The sequence below is a fragment of the Podarcis pityusensis genome (genome assembly GCF_964106645.2).
Source record: "Podarcis pityusensis genome assembly, chromosome: 2".
NCBI lineage: Eukaryota > Metazoa > Chordata > Lepidosauria > Squamata > Lacertidae > Podarcis > Podarcis pityusensis.
This window is the reverse complement of record NC_138029.1, coordinates 28,575,276-28,589,331: the sequence shown is the minus strand read 5'-3', so window position 1 is coordinate 28,589,331 and position 14,056 is coordinate 28,575,276. Positions and strand designations below refer to the sequence as shown.

At 46.7% G+C, this 14,056-nt stretch overlaps 1 protein-coding gene across 1 annotated transcript; it reads right to left on the bottom strand.

The window, feature by feature from the left end:
* Positions 1 to 4,309: 4,309 nt before the first annotated feature.
* GPR142 (G protein-coupled receptor 142) lies at positions 4,310 to 12,766 on the bottom strand. Its single transcript, XM_080994927.1, has 4 exons — positions 12,724 to 12,766; positions 10,696 to 10,930; positions 8,989 to 9,135; positions 4,310 to 5,991 (listed from the first exon to the last, which is right to left on the bottom strand). The coding sequence occupies exons 3-4, from the start codon at positions 9,113 to 9,115 to the stop codon at positions 5,090 to 5,092; spliced, it is 1,029 nt and encodes a 342-aa protein (XP_080851053.1). The 5' UTR covers positions 9,116 to 9,135; positions 10,696 to 10,930; positions 12,724 to 12,766; the 3' UTR covers positions 4,310 to 5,089.
* Between the last annotated feature and the right edge of the window lie 1,290 nt (positions 12,767 to 14,056).

Genomic DNA, 14,056 nt, shown 5'->3' with positions numbered 1-14,056 from the left:
CATTCAAAGAAAGGCACACAAATCAGTACAGTACAATCCTTGCAGGCTTCTCTGTTGTTTATTTTCATTAAAGGTGTGATTGAGGACACAGCTACATTAGTAAAGAAAAAGCATTTTATATGCGTTATAACACTGTGGCACCAGAAGGCGCTGCAGAGTCCCGTCTTTTGCCAATGTGATTTCCCATTTTGAAGTTTACAACGCGTTTTCCTGAAACACATTTTTTTATTTGTCTAGATCCAGCCTAAGTTTTTACATCTATATTGAGCAGCCAGGCCCGAAGGAAACACCCTTAATGGGGAAAGTAGTTTCTATCCTGCTCTCCCCCTCTTAAAAAAACTGCAAATAAAAAACCCCTAGGGCTTGTGGAAAAAATGTCAAATGTCGTTAAAATCAGTATAGTTTTTCTCAAGTCTATTTCTATCCGCTCCTTTCTTGACCCTGTCTCTTCTGCCCTCTTGTGATGGGAGAGAGAATATTGACTGGTGATGTTTAATGTGTATTTAAAAAACCCAAGCATTTTAAGGGTGCTTCCAGGTAGGGACTTCGTATCTCAAATGGGCTGTTCAGATCCAGTTTTTTGTTTTGTTTTTATAATGTGTGCATGATTAGCATTGTATCTTCCACATATACTGGTCTGTTTCAGCTACACTTCAATATGTGGTTGGAAACCGCTACCTTGAAATGTGCATGTGGAAGGCGATTAATAAGCATCATCATCAGCAACAACAACAAGGGATACCCTCTCCTTTTTGAGTATCCCTGGTATGGGAAAGTCCAGATTGAGGGAGGGGAAAGTGTGGCAAGACCCTGAAGTGGTCCAGACCTAAGTTTATCGCCTCAGTGAGAAGACTGGGCCATGCTGGGATATAAGGAGGATTCACAGTGTCTTTGAGGGACACGTGTGGCGCTGTGGGTTAAACCACTGAGCCTAGGACTTGCCGATCAGAAGGTCGGCGGTTCGAATCCCCGCGAGGGGGTGAGCTCCTGTTGCTCGGTCCCTGCTCCTGCCAACCTAGCAGTTCGAAAGCACGTCAAAGTACAAGTAGATAAATAGGTACCGCTCCGGCGGGAAGGTAAACGGCGTTTCCGTGCGCTGCTGTGGTTCGCCAGAAGCGGCTTAGTCATGCTGGCTACATGACCTGGAAGCTGTACGCCGGCTCCCTCGGCCAGTAAAGCGAGATGAGCGCCGCAACCCCAGAGTCGTCCACGACTGGACCTAATGGTCAGGGGTCCCTTTACCTTTTTACAGTGTGTTCAGCTAAGCCATCAGTCAAGCACCTTCAACCTGTGGTGGAACCGCCTTTGAATGGACCACATACAATGGTGTTTCTGCTTTGCACATCCATATACAAACGTGTGTGAATGTATATGTGTGTGTGTGTCTATATATATATGTATATACACACACAGATGTGATGTTTGGAGCTGAAATGAATGCATCTTGTGTGAGAGAGCATGAGCTGATGATGAGCATGGCAGGATACAGCCAGTTTTTCTCCCAGGCAGTGTTACAGCCTCCAGCGACTTGGGATGCAGCCAGGTTTGAGAAGCACTCAGGACTGGTGTGAAAGGAGCTTTTCAGAGAGGGAGAGAAACCCACCCAAAGGCAAATATTATGGGAGCAAAAAGCAAGGGGGTGGGGTGCGAGGAGAAGCGTGCCTGTAATATTGAAAACGTGGAATGGATTTTGCAGGCTCGGGCATTGACTGAGCTCATTGCTCACCTTTCAGCTCCCTGGTTTTCCACTCTGGTCAGATGCTGAGTTCTGTCTCCAGAATAAAAAAATGCTGTGTCTTGGTTCTGGACCAGGGCTGGTATGAAAAAGGGATAAAGCAGAATGGGGAGTTCGACTGGGCTCCAAATACCACCCAGCCAGCCCAGAAACTGACAGCACTTCTGTGGCGGGGGTATCACATTATTTTATCTCTTTTACCATGCAATATTTTGTCACTGGGGAAATGTACTCCTGCCCCATTTCCCCCATACAGCATCAGTTAGGAGTGTTGGGCCGATTATGGGTGGTATTCAACTAAGCAATACCTATAGCAGACCTATTGAAATGTATGAACATGACTAATTAATTTCTCTTAGTGAAACTTACTTGAATGCCATCCTATATCTGTGTGGGTTCCATGACCCACCATTGGGTAGGATCTGTGACAACATTAGTGCTGAGCAACAAAACTGAGGATATTTGCAAGTCCTCAACATAAAAGGAAGGGTTGCAGGTGGTGCTGTGGGTTAAACCATAGAGCCTAGGACTTGCTGATCAGAAGGTTGGCGGTTCGAATCCCCGCAACGGGGTGAGCTCCCGTTGCTCGGTCCCTGCTCCTGCCAACCTAGCAGTTTGAAAGCACGTCAAAGTGCAAGTAGATAAATAGGTACCGCTCCGGTGGGAAGGTAAACGGCGTTTCCGTGCGCTGCCCAGCTCCTGCCAACCTAGCAGTTCGAAAGCATGTCAAAGTGCAAGTAGATAAATAGGTACCGCTCCGGCAGGAAGGTAAATGGTGTCTCCGTGCGCTGCTCTGGTTCGCTAGAAGCGGCTTAGTCATGCTGGCCACATGACCCGGAAGCTGTATACCGGCTCCCTCGGCCAATAAAGCGAGATGAGCGCCGCAACCCCAGAGTCAGCCACGACTGGACCTAATGGTCAGGGGTCCCTTTACCTTTACAGCATAAAAGGAGGATGAATTACTCCCTCTTCCCAGCCAAACAAAACTGAGCCAAGATGGAAGGGTTATGTCAGGATGAAGCCATGTTTTTATTCATTGGGTGAAATTTGTTACCTTTCGGAGTTTCTTCAAAGGCTCTCAGGGCAGCCGAGGTGGCAGCTAGTTATTCCCCTTATTCCTCATCACAATCCTGTGAGGTAGGTAAGGGCTGAGGGACAGTGACTGGTTCAGTGGCCTTTGTGGGGATTTGAACCCGTGTTCGAGATCAATGGACTAGCTGCTCACGACACCAAACTAGCACACAGGGCAGCAGCTTAAAATATCCCCGTGTGGTACCTCTTACTGTGTGTGTGGAGAGACAATCAGAGCAAACGGAAGGCTGATCCATACTGTTGTTTAATGTGGATAGTAAAGTTTCTGTGCCTCCATTAGTTCTCTGTTTTTTCAAACCCTCTCCTTTTTGAGTATCCCTGGTATGGGAAAGTCCAGATTGAGGGAGGGGAAAATGTGGCAAGGCAGTGATTTGGAGGAGAATGCCAAATGGACAATGGAAAAATAGTACTACTACTACTAGTAGTAGTAGTGTTGTTGTTGTTTAGTCGTTTAGTTGTGTCCGACTCTTCGTGACCCCATGGACCAGAGCACGCCAGGCACTCCTGTCTTCCACTGCCTCCTGCAGTTTGGTCAGACTCCTGTTTGTAGCTTCGATAACACTGTCCAACCATCTCGTCCTCTGTCGTCCCCTTCTCCTTGTGCCCTCAATCTTTCCCAACATCAGGGTCTTTTCCAGGGAGTCTTCTCTTCTCATGAGGTGGCCAAAGTATTGGAGCCTCAGCTTCACGATCTGTCCTTCCAGGGAACACTTAGGGCTGATTTCCTTAAGAATGGATACGTTTGATCTTCTTGCAGTCCATGGGACTCTCAAGAGTCTCCTCCAGCACCATAATTCAAAAGCATCAATTCTTCGGCGATCAGCCTTCTTTATGGTCCAGCTGGACCATAAAGAAGTAGTAGTAGTAGTAGTAGTAGTAGTAGTAATAATAACAATTTTATTATTTATATGCCACCCATCTGACTGGGTTGCCTCAGCCAGTCTGGGTAGCTCCCAACAGAATATTAAAAACACAGTAAAACATCAAATATTAAAAACATCCCGGTCTTCATATGTCTTCTAAAAGTCAGATAGTTGTTTATTTCCTAGACATCTGATGGGAGAGCACCACTACTGAGAAGGCCCTCTGCCTGGTTCCCTGTAACCTCTCTTCTTGCAGTGAGAGAACCGCCAGAAGGCCCTTGGTGCTGGATCTCAGTGTCCGGGCTGAACGATGGGGGTGGAGACGCTCCTTCAGGTATACTGGGCAGAAGCCATTTAGGGCTTTAAAGGTCAACACCAACACTTTGAATTGTGCTCAGAAATGTAATGGTAGACAATGTAGATCCTTTAGGGCCGGTGTTATATGGTCTTGGCGGCCACTCCCAGTCATCAGTCTAGCTTCCACATTCCGGATTAGTTGTAGTTTCCGAGTCACCTTCATAGGTAGCCCCACGGAGAGTGCATTGCAGTAGTCGAAGTGGGAGATAACTAGAGCATGTACCACTCTGACAAGACAGGGCGCAGGCAGGTAAGGTCTCAGCCAGAGTACCAGATGGAGCTGGTAGACAGTTGCTCTGGACTCAGAATTGACCTGTGTGGCAGTACAGGAATCTTGCAATCCACAATAAACCACAGTATAGATGAGCCCTGAGTGGCTCCTAGTTGCCTCCTCCCTTTGATTTTTGTCATGGGAGCATGTTGACTCGTGGTGTGGTCAAAAGCAGCAATGACCTGTCCTCTTACGTCCCATTGGTTGGGATATTACAGATGACCAGCTCCCCATGTGGATATATGCACACTGTGGAAACGCTCCTACTTTGTAAATGGTTACAGTGGTACCTCGGGATGCGAACGGGATCTGTTCTGGAGCCCTGTTTGCATCCAGAAGCAAACATAACTAGTGATAGCACGTCTGCGCATGCACATGTTGCTTTTCGCCGCTTCTGCACATGCGTGTGACGTCATTTTGAGTGTCTGCGCATGCGTGAGCAGCGAAACCTGGAAGTAACTCGTTCCGTTACTTCCGGGTTGCCGCGGAGCGCAACTCAAACACGCTCAACATGAAGCATATTCAACCCGAGGTATGACTGTATCTCTCTGTACATGAAGTCTCTCTCTCTCTCTTTCTCACGCACACCCCGTCTCCATGCACAGATACACAGAATACATATATGCAAACATACATATATAGATATCCATGCACACATATGCATCCATGTCTAGTAGACCCTCCTGTGTTGTCGTCTAATGCTCTGGATTCAGAGTCATGCTAGGACGCCAAGCCTATCTGTCCCAGTGAGCTGTTGGGCTGTGGAAACTTTCAGCAATGTTGGAGCTGGTTGCAGAAGGGAGATGTTCCTCCTAGAATGGTCCCATCTAAGACCCCCAGGGGTTTCAGGGCCGGATCCGAGGGGCCATTCCTCCTCGGCGATTGGGTGCATGGGAGCCGGATAGACGCCAGCACCTCACAGACAGTGCGCCGGAAAGTCTTGCTGACAAAGCAGTAGAGGAAGAAGTTGAGGGAGGTGTTGAGCATGGCCACCATGTTGGCAACGTCCATTGCGAGGTGGACTTCCCAGTTCTGTCTGACGGAGGCCACGTAGAGGTGGTAGATCATGACAACGGTCCGTGGAGCCCAGAGGATGATGAAGACGGTGGTGACGGCCAGCAGAATGGCTGTGGTCTTGCTGAGGCGCCGGTGGGGCCAGCCCGAGTGCTTGAGCTTGTAGATGATCACAGAATTCGTCACCAGGAAAATACTACAGGGGATGAAGTAGATGAGGAAGCAGTGAAGCCATTTCAGGACCTTGTCCATGGTGGTGGGTGGGTAGGCATCATGCCAAACATCCAGCCACCCGTAGAAGGGGATTCCGGTGGCCAATGATATTGCAAAGACGGTGCCAATGATCTTCCGGGTGCGCCCTGGGTAAGACACAGCCCTGTACTGCAGTGGGTGGCAGAGGGCCACGTAACGGTCTACAGTGAGCAGGACAGTCACCCAGATGGAGGCATGATTGGCTGTGAACTGCAGCACATTGATGGTGAGGGTAAAGGCGCCCGGAACCTCTCGGCCCAAGATGGCCGCCTGCACAATGAAGCCCGCAAAGACGACAAAGACCTGGGTCATAATGTCGGATGCTGTGAGAGCCAGGAGGTACCAGTAGGAGGACTTCTTGGTGCGGGCAGCCAGGCGGGTCAGCGCAACGGCAGCCAAAATGTTCACTGAAATGAGGAAGAGAGGCAAGTGAGTTGGAATAGGTGAGAGATTGTCACAGAAAACAACAACAACCACAAGCAAGGTACAGGAACATAACCAATAGCTTCCATCTGCAAATCCGCTCGATTCAAAACTCAGTTTTACAAATTAAAAAAAAGAGAAATGGTTTTGTGGTGGTAGTTCCAAATAGAATGACTCTGCTAAAGACAGGCAGTGTGGCTGTTGAGGAGCCCTGGGTTCAAATCCCCACTCAGCCATGAAACCCATTGGGTGACCTTTTGCACATTCCTTCCCCAGCTTTCCTCAATGTGCCCAATGTCTCTCCAGGCAGTAGCAGAGCATTTGCTTTGCAAGCCGAAGGTCCCATGTTCAATCCCTGGCGACTCCACTAAGGGTGGGGAATGTCCTCTGTTGGAAAGCCAGGACAGGCATTGCCAGTCAAAGTGGACCACACTAAGCTGCCAGATGGGCCAGTGGTCTAACTCAGTACAATGGTACCTCGGGTTACAGACGCTTCAGGTTACAGACGTTTCAGGTTACAGACTCCGCTAACCCAGAAATAGTACCTCGGGTTAAGAACTTTGCTTCAGGATGAGAACAGAAATCATGCTCCAGTGCCAGTGTGGTGTAGTGGTTAAGAGCGGTAGTCTCGTAATCTGGGGAACCGGGTTTGAGTCTCCGCTCCTCCACATGCAGCTGCTGGGTGACCTTGGGCCAGTCACACTTCTCTGAAGTCTCTCAGCCCCCCTCACCTCACAGAGTGTTTGTTGTGGGGAAGGAAGGGAAAGGAGAATGTTAGCCGCTTTGAGACTCCTTAAAGGGTGTGAAAGGCGGGATATCAAATCCAAACTCTTCTTCTTCTTCTTCTTCCAGCGGCGCAGCGGCAGCAGCAGGAGGCCCCATTAGCTAAAGTTTTGCTTCAGGTTAAGAACGGACCTCTGGAACGAATTAAGTACTTAACCCGAGGTACCACTGTATAAGGCAGCTTTCTATGTTAGCAGTGGAGGTCCCTATCCCATCGAGATCCAAAGTCTTCTTATTTATGTTGGGGAAGCATGCGTACCTCAATTTGGGCCTGGCTCTGAACCTTCTCCCCTCCTCAGTGCAAGTCACATTCTCCTTCACACCCCCTGATTCTCTTTCAGGGCCTCCGGTCTACTTTTCCCCAGCACACATCCACAGAGCTGCACTTGCTGAACTGTCCAAGCCAGTCGCATGTCCAGCATTGTCGTTATCTACATGAGCTCATGGCTCCCTCTAGTGATTGGCTCTAAAAATAATACTCTGCTTTACATAAGGGGACCATCTATTTGTCCTAAGTAACCTTTCCTTTCCCAAGCCATTCGCTTATATATCTATTTTCTTCATTTCCTGAAGGTATGTCACAGTGTGCTGCAATTTTTTCAGCTCAAAAAATGTGTCCCTTTTACAACACGGGGGTGGGGGGTGTCCTTTTGATGCATTTGGCCACAGACAAAGAGATGGGTCTCTTGTCAGTTGTGCCTTGGCAAAGTATCCCAAAGTTTGAGAATTAAGTGACATACATGCAGATTATAATTTAGAATTTCAGAGAACTTGGTGCCGTCAACGAACACCCCCACTTTGCCCCACCAATTCTCACTGTAGCAAGGCCGCTACACCGTGGTGGAGTTTAGGCACAACATCCCAATTTGCTACAGTGGTGCCTCGCAAGACGAAATTAATCCGTTCCGCGAGTCTCTTCGTCTTGCGGTTTTTTCGTCTTGCGAAGCACGGCTATTAGCGGCTTAGCGGCTATTAACGGCTTAGTGGCTATTAACGGCTTAGCGGCTTTAAGAAAAAGGAAACAAACTCGCTAGAACTCACAAGACGTTTCGTCTTGCGAAGCAAGCCCATAGGGAAATTCGTCTTGCGGAACGACTCAAAAAACGGAAAACTCTTTCGTCTAGCGAGTTTTTCGTCTTGCGGGGCACCACTGTATCTATATTTATTTCCAACCACTGGTACAACTTTTTTAAAAACCTCACATTTATTTGCATTGAAATGGGTTTCATTCTCATTACAACATCCCATTTTTTTACGTAATGAATTCTATGAGAACTCGGCACTCCTCTATTTACCAAGCTTAGTAGCATTTATGACTTCTGCTCATATAGGACATTTCATAACCATTTTCCATTTCCTGCTTTCCAATATGGTGTGTGAATGCTGCTAACAGATAACTGCTGGGTCACTATAAATGAACCTCGCTGCATTTGATTAAAAAGGTTTCCTATTTTGTAAACAAGGGGTAAATTAATCCACACCAAGCAGCAATGTATCAACAAACCCTCACTTGGAAAAAAATGCCTTTTTAAAATTTGTTGCTTTGTTTCCTTTCTGCTCTCTCATCACATGACCCCTTGGCTCTGCATCCTTCTGAACTCCCTAAGGTTATTGTGATCATTGTCAGATTTGTTTGCAAATCATTTATGCGAACATCTCTCTAAACTATTTCCTAAAGCCCTTGCTATTTCCACACCCAGATTTCCCCACCATTTGCCACTTTCTATCACCCCAGAGCTCATGAGCCACACGGTCTCAAAATATTATTCCCTTTTTGTTGATGGGTACCAGACACAGGTCCTTCTCAGTGGTGGCTCCACATCTTGAAACAGTGCATCTGTTTGGCCCCTTTGCACCAAAGTTTTAGGTTGGTTCCAAGAAGCATTTATATTATACCAGCTCTCTCTGTGATTCTGTTGTGGGCTTTTATTTGTTTCATTTTAAAAAAAAGTTGTTGCGATGTGTTTTTTATTATATCATTAAATTTTTTAAAAACATATTTTTATTTAATAAAAACAGAAAAACACATTTTTATTTCACTACATTTAAATTCCACTTTTCTTTCAAAGCAAAGTACTGTGAATTAAAAAAATCCTTCACTCTGAATTGCTGCTTCTCTTCCTCCTTGTTCTTTGTATCTCTTAAGCTTCTCCCAGACACACCTGTGGAGATGGCTTGCTTCTCATCCTTTTCCTTACCTGGCAGACCCACACACAGCAGGATGCAGTAATAGATGACAGCAGCAGTGCCAGCAAGACAAGGCGATTTCCCATCCCCATCTGGGTCCCTGGCTTTGTTTGCCCATGTTTCATCGGTCATGTTCATCTTTCCTTAGTACCTTCCAGCTAGGAGGGAGGCAAAGGAGCAAATGGTGAAGAATACAGTCAACTCTTGGCTGCATCATCCCAGTTTCCCACAAAGCGTGGGACACTTTGATTGAAATTCTCCCTTCGCTAAGCACTGGGCGAAAAACAACAGCACGAGCAGAGAGATCGATATAGCAATGGTTGCGGCAGCTCTTGGCAACTGTTGATTAAGTTTTAACCTCCTGGTGTACTCTGTGCATCCCTAGATTGTGGCAGACCACCCTAAACGGAGGCTCTCTCGCTTGGCCTGCTACTAGCAGTCTTGTTCAAGGCGAAAACAGATGGAGAGGTACTGGCTGGATACCTCTTCTCTCCCCCAACCCAGGTATGATCAGCCACTGACTTCTGTTTCCTGAAGATTATCAGCTGCCTACAGGTTTTTGAGGGACGCGGGTGGCGCTGTACTCCAGCTCCCTTGGCCAATAAAGCGAGATGAGTGCCGCAACCCCAGAGTCGGTCACGACTGGACCTAATGGTTACCTTTACCTTTACAGGTTTTTGAGAAATGCCACGACGGCCACTTCCCACCTTCCCGTCCAAAAGGAATGAAGGGTGCCAGCTAGACATGTAAAGCGAAGTGGTAGGAGGGTGGTACACAAACACACAAGCATGTGAAATCACACGACAGAACCCATGGCCAGTGGATTGCTGAGACAGGAGTTGGTCCAATGATTTAAGCACCTGCAAAGATGCCCACTTAGGGAGTGGGCAGCAAGTGATCGTTAAATAGAAGCAAGTTAAAATGAGGGATCCGCTTAGTAAACCCCCCCTGAGACAGAAGGTAAATAGAGGTATATTTGGTTGGAACGGTAGGCATAAAGTCACACAGACCGACAGCAGCATCATGAATAATGCACACACACACACACACACACACACACACACACACACCCCTTTATAATGGGTGCTGATAACTTATTCCAACCTTTCCTAGTTATCTGGACCCTTCCATACAGACTGAAGGTGTAAATAGGTGAATAAACCATACAGTGGTACCTCGGGTTACATACACTTCAGGTTACAGACGCTTCAGGTTACAGACTCCGCTAACCCAGAAATAGTACCTCGGGTTAAGAACTTTGCTTCAGGATGAGAACAGAAATCGCGCGGCGGCAGCAGGAGGCCCCGTTAGCTAAAGTGGTGCTTCAGGTTAAGAACAGTTTCAGGTTAAGAACGGACCTCCGGAACGAATTAAGTACTTAACCTGAGGTACCACTGTATTTCTTAAAGCTAAGACAGTCTCTGCCATGTCTCAATCCTTCAATGGAACCCAGATCCTGGGTGAGTGCCTGGAACCCCCTGGAGTCTTGCAGAGAGTGGGGGCGGCACCCAGCTTTTGTAACAATATGCTGGAATCTCCTGTCCGTCTGTCCCTTGGGTCTCATGGAACTGAGCAAGGTAACATCAGACCTCGGGTTAATTCCAGGGCACGGGTCCCCTTACCCCCTTGTCGATCATGCCACTCTGCTCAACCCACATGACTAGAAAGGCAGATGTTTGCAGTGCCGTCCAGCAAATGGATGCTGGTGGGAATCTTACCTTGATGCCTGTGCTGCAGAAACTGGTCCCCTGTCTTGTATTTGCTCTGGCTTCTTCTCCCTGATCAGATGGTTCAGCGGTGCATCTCCTCCTCCTCCTCCTCTGTGCACCAAACCTGTAAGCCTGCTCTTGAGAGCCAGCGCTGAGAGGCAAATTGTGAAATAGGCTGAGCGAGCGGCCAGAGACTCGGAAAGAGGGAGGAGCAGCAGCAGGTGTGTGCTTGATGCAGACAAACCTGGAATGAGTGGAGAGTGTAAGTGAGCAGGCATAGCACAGATGGAGTGGCCACAGGGCATTTTTTGTCACGCTCCTGTTACATGGTATAAACTACATGTGGGAAGAAACAGAGCCTCAGATCTGAGTGTTGATTGCAAAATATGTGGGCAGCCCATGTCAGATGAGCAAGGTACAAATAATAAAATTATTATGTGTAGCAAATGCCTGTCAATTGCTATTCCTGGGATGTTGAGCCCATTTAAAATCACATACGCCTTTGGAAGATTTGTTGTGGTGCCTGGGGATCAAAACTCAATCTCACCAACTGTGGGAGAAATGGCTAATACAAACTGGTTGTCTTTTAAACATATCTACTCTAATATGCTGATTGAACCACTACCAAGGACCTAGCAGTTAGCAAGTGATTATACTACCTAAAATGTCTGAAACATTCATCTTAAAGCAGCAGAGGAGTGTATAAGGGTACACAGCACATTAAGTTACAAGCAATGAAAGCCACTATTTCTGGGGACTGCGAACAACATACAGTGGTACCTCGGGTTACATACACTTCAGGTTACATACGCTTCAGATTACAGACTCCACTAACCCAGAAATAGTACCTCGGGTTAAGAACTTTGCTTCAGGATAAGAACAGAAATTGTGTTCCAGTGGTGCGGCAGCAGCAGGAGGCCCCATTAGCTAAAGTGGTGCTTTAGGTTAAGAACAGTTTCAGGTTAAGAACAGACCTCCAGAACGAATTAAGTACTTAACCCGAGGTACCACTGTAATTAGATACATGGCAACTATCAGGGCTGATAGAAATGCAGACACATTTCTAGGTATTGTTGGAAGCAAGAAAAGAAAAACACTGTTGATTACCAACACTCATTAGGTTTTTAGTTGTCAGAATGCTTAGAAGCAAAGAGCCACAAGAAATAGCATTTGGCTTGATCCATCCCTGCATACTGAATTAGGGGCAAAATAGAATTTTTTTAAGGAAATACTAAATCGGTATACTTCTTCAAGTGACTCAGAAGATCCTTGCAAGTTGACTTGCATATGACAACAAAAATTAAATGCACCCCGGAATAAACAGTGTATATTGATAGGACGGATGTAAAATGGAAGATGGTTGCAGTTACAATGCCAATGGATTAGCAGCAAGACTGTTGGCATTTGGTTGGCCAGCACCTGCTTTGGTTGACAAAACCATACATTTTTCTTGGCTAAAGTGATACAGCCTTGCTGGCTCAAGGACTCAGTGGCACAGAGTCAACACTGCAACTAAGAAGCATCCTCAGCAGGGATATACAAACAAGCAATCAAATGACATAAAAAAGCAAAGGTCCTGGTCCAAGCTGACCTCATGACTACAACGTCCAGCCTAATTTCGGAGCTTTTTTATTTTTATTTGTGTCCCTGCTTTGTGTAGCCTCTTGCCTGATGAAGAGTTCTGGAGAACTCAAAAGCTTGCCACAGTTTTGTGGCATTTGGGTGTGTCGTAATGAAGGCATTGCCCATGAATGTTAGAATCAAAGTACAATTTTAAACCATTCATTTGATGAAAGACACAAGTCAAGGCTCTTTTGATCTGAGGAGACCAGATTCAAAGACCAGATCAAGTCTATTTGCATATGACTAGCAGTTATGTGCTAGGAGACGGGATTGGGTGATCTTAGGCATGGGTCTATGCCCATCACGTGAGCAACTAAACAAGAAAGGAGGTTGGTGGTGGTGGAATAAATCTTATAGGCATGACAAGTTCCTAAAACCAACAGACTTCCAGTATTGTTTTGGACAGCCAAATACCTTCCAGTTGACATTCAGCTGGGGTTCCCTGGGTGAATTAGCTCATCAACAACAAAGAGATTAGCAGGAAAAAGCAAGAGAACCTGTACGTCTCTTGTACCCTGGTGGTGCAAATTCTTGGGTTTGGGAGCTTTGTAGCCTGAAAAGATGGGAATATGGTAGCGGGAGAAATTGGGATCAAATCTCCTATAATCACAGAAAGAAAGAAAAATAGGTTTGTTGAAGTAATTCTCCTCCCCCACCCTTTTCATATTCCACATTTGTCCTGCCTTGTTTCGGAATAGCAAAATATGATCAAGTTTTGGAACAACAGGAAGCCTCTGGGTTTCCCACTGCCTTCCAACATGGTGGATGTAAATGCAACAGCCCGAGGGGGTGGCACAACCCCATGAAATTCATTTAATACAGCTCATTTGCTCAGTTCCACAGGCAACAGGGTTTAACAGGAGGTCAAGGAAAGTTACAGGATTCATTAGTATTGTAACACCTCGGTCAACTTTAGCAACCGGAACTTAATCAGTAACAAACTACCATGTCTCTAAGATTTCTTAAAAGAACTGGTGAGAGCAGCACAGTGACTTTCTCTAACCACCGATTTAAGAAGCAGACCGTTCTTTTAGCTGGCTTGATTACAAAGTTTTAGAAAAGCATTCTGAAGAGGGGGAAATGGAATTCACAAAACTGGCTGGTCAGTGTACAGGATTTTGCCCTTTCAAGCCAGACGATCAATGTTTTGGGATGCTTCTCACATAGTTAAAGGTAAAGGTAAAGGGACCCCTGACCATTAGGTCCAGTCGTGGCCGACTCTGGGGTTGCGGCACTCATCTCGCTTTACTGGCCGAGGGAGCCGGCGTTTAACTTCTGGGTCATGTGGCCAGCATGACTAAGCCACTTCTGGTGAACCAGAGCAGCGCACAGAAATGCCGTTTACCTTCCCACCGGAGCGGTACCTATTTATCTACTTGCACTTTGACGTGCTTTTGAACTGCTAAGTGGACAGGAGCTGGGACCGAGCAACGGGAGCTCACCCCGTCACGGGGATTCAAACCGCTGACCTTCTGATCGGCAAGTCCTAGGCTCTGTGGTTTAACCCACAGCGCCACCCGCATCCCATTCTCACATAGTTAGCTGTACTTAAATCCACTAGAATCACAAAGGTGGATTGTAACTATGCTTGTCCTTCCCAAAGACCCATCTCTGTGGGAAGAAAGATGTCTCCTGTCACTTCTCAAGCACAACCACAGAGGGGAACTGTGCTTGGACAGGATGGTTGTATTTGCGTATTAAGTTTCTTTAAAAGATGTTGTTGAGACACTGGTTTCTTCATTTTTGT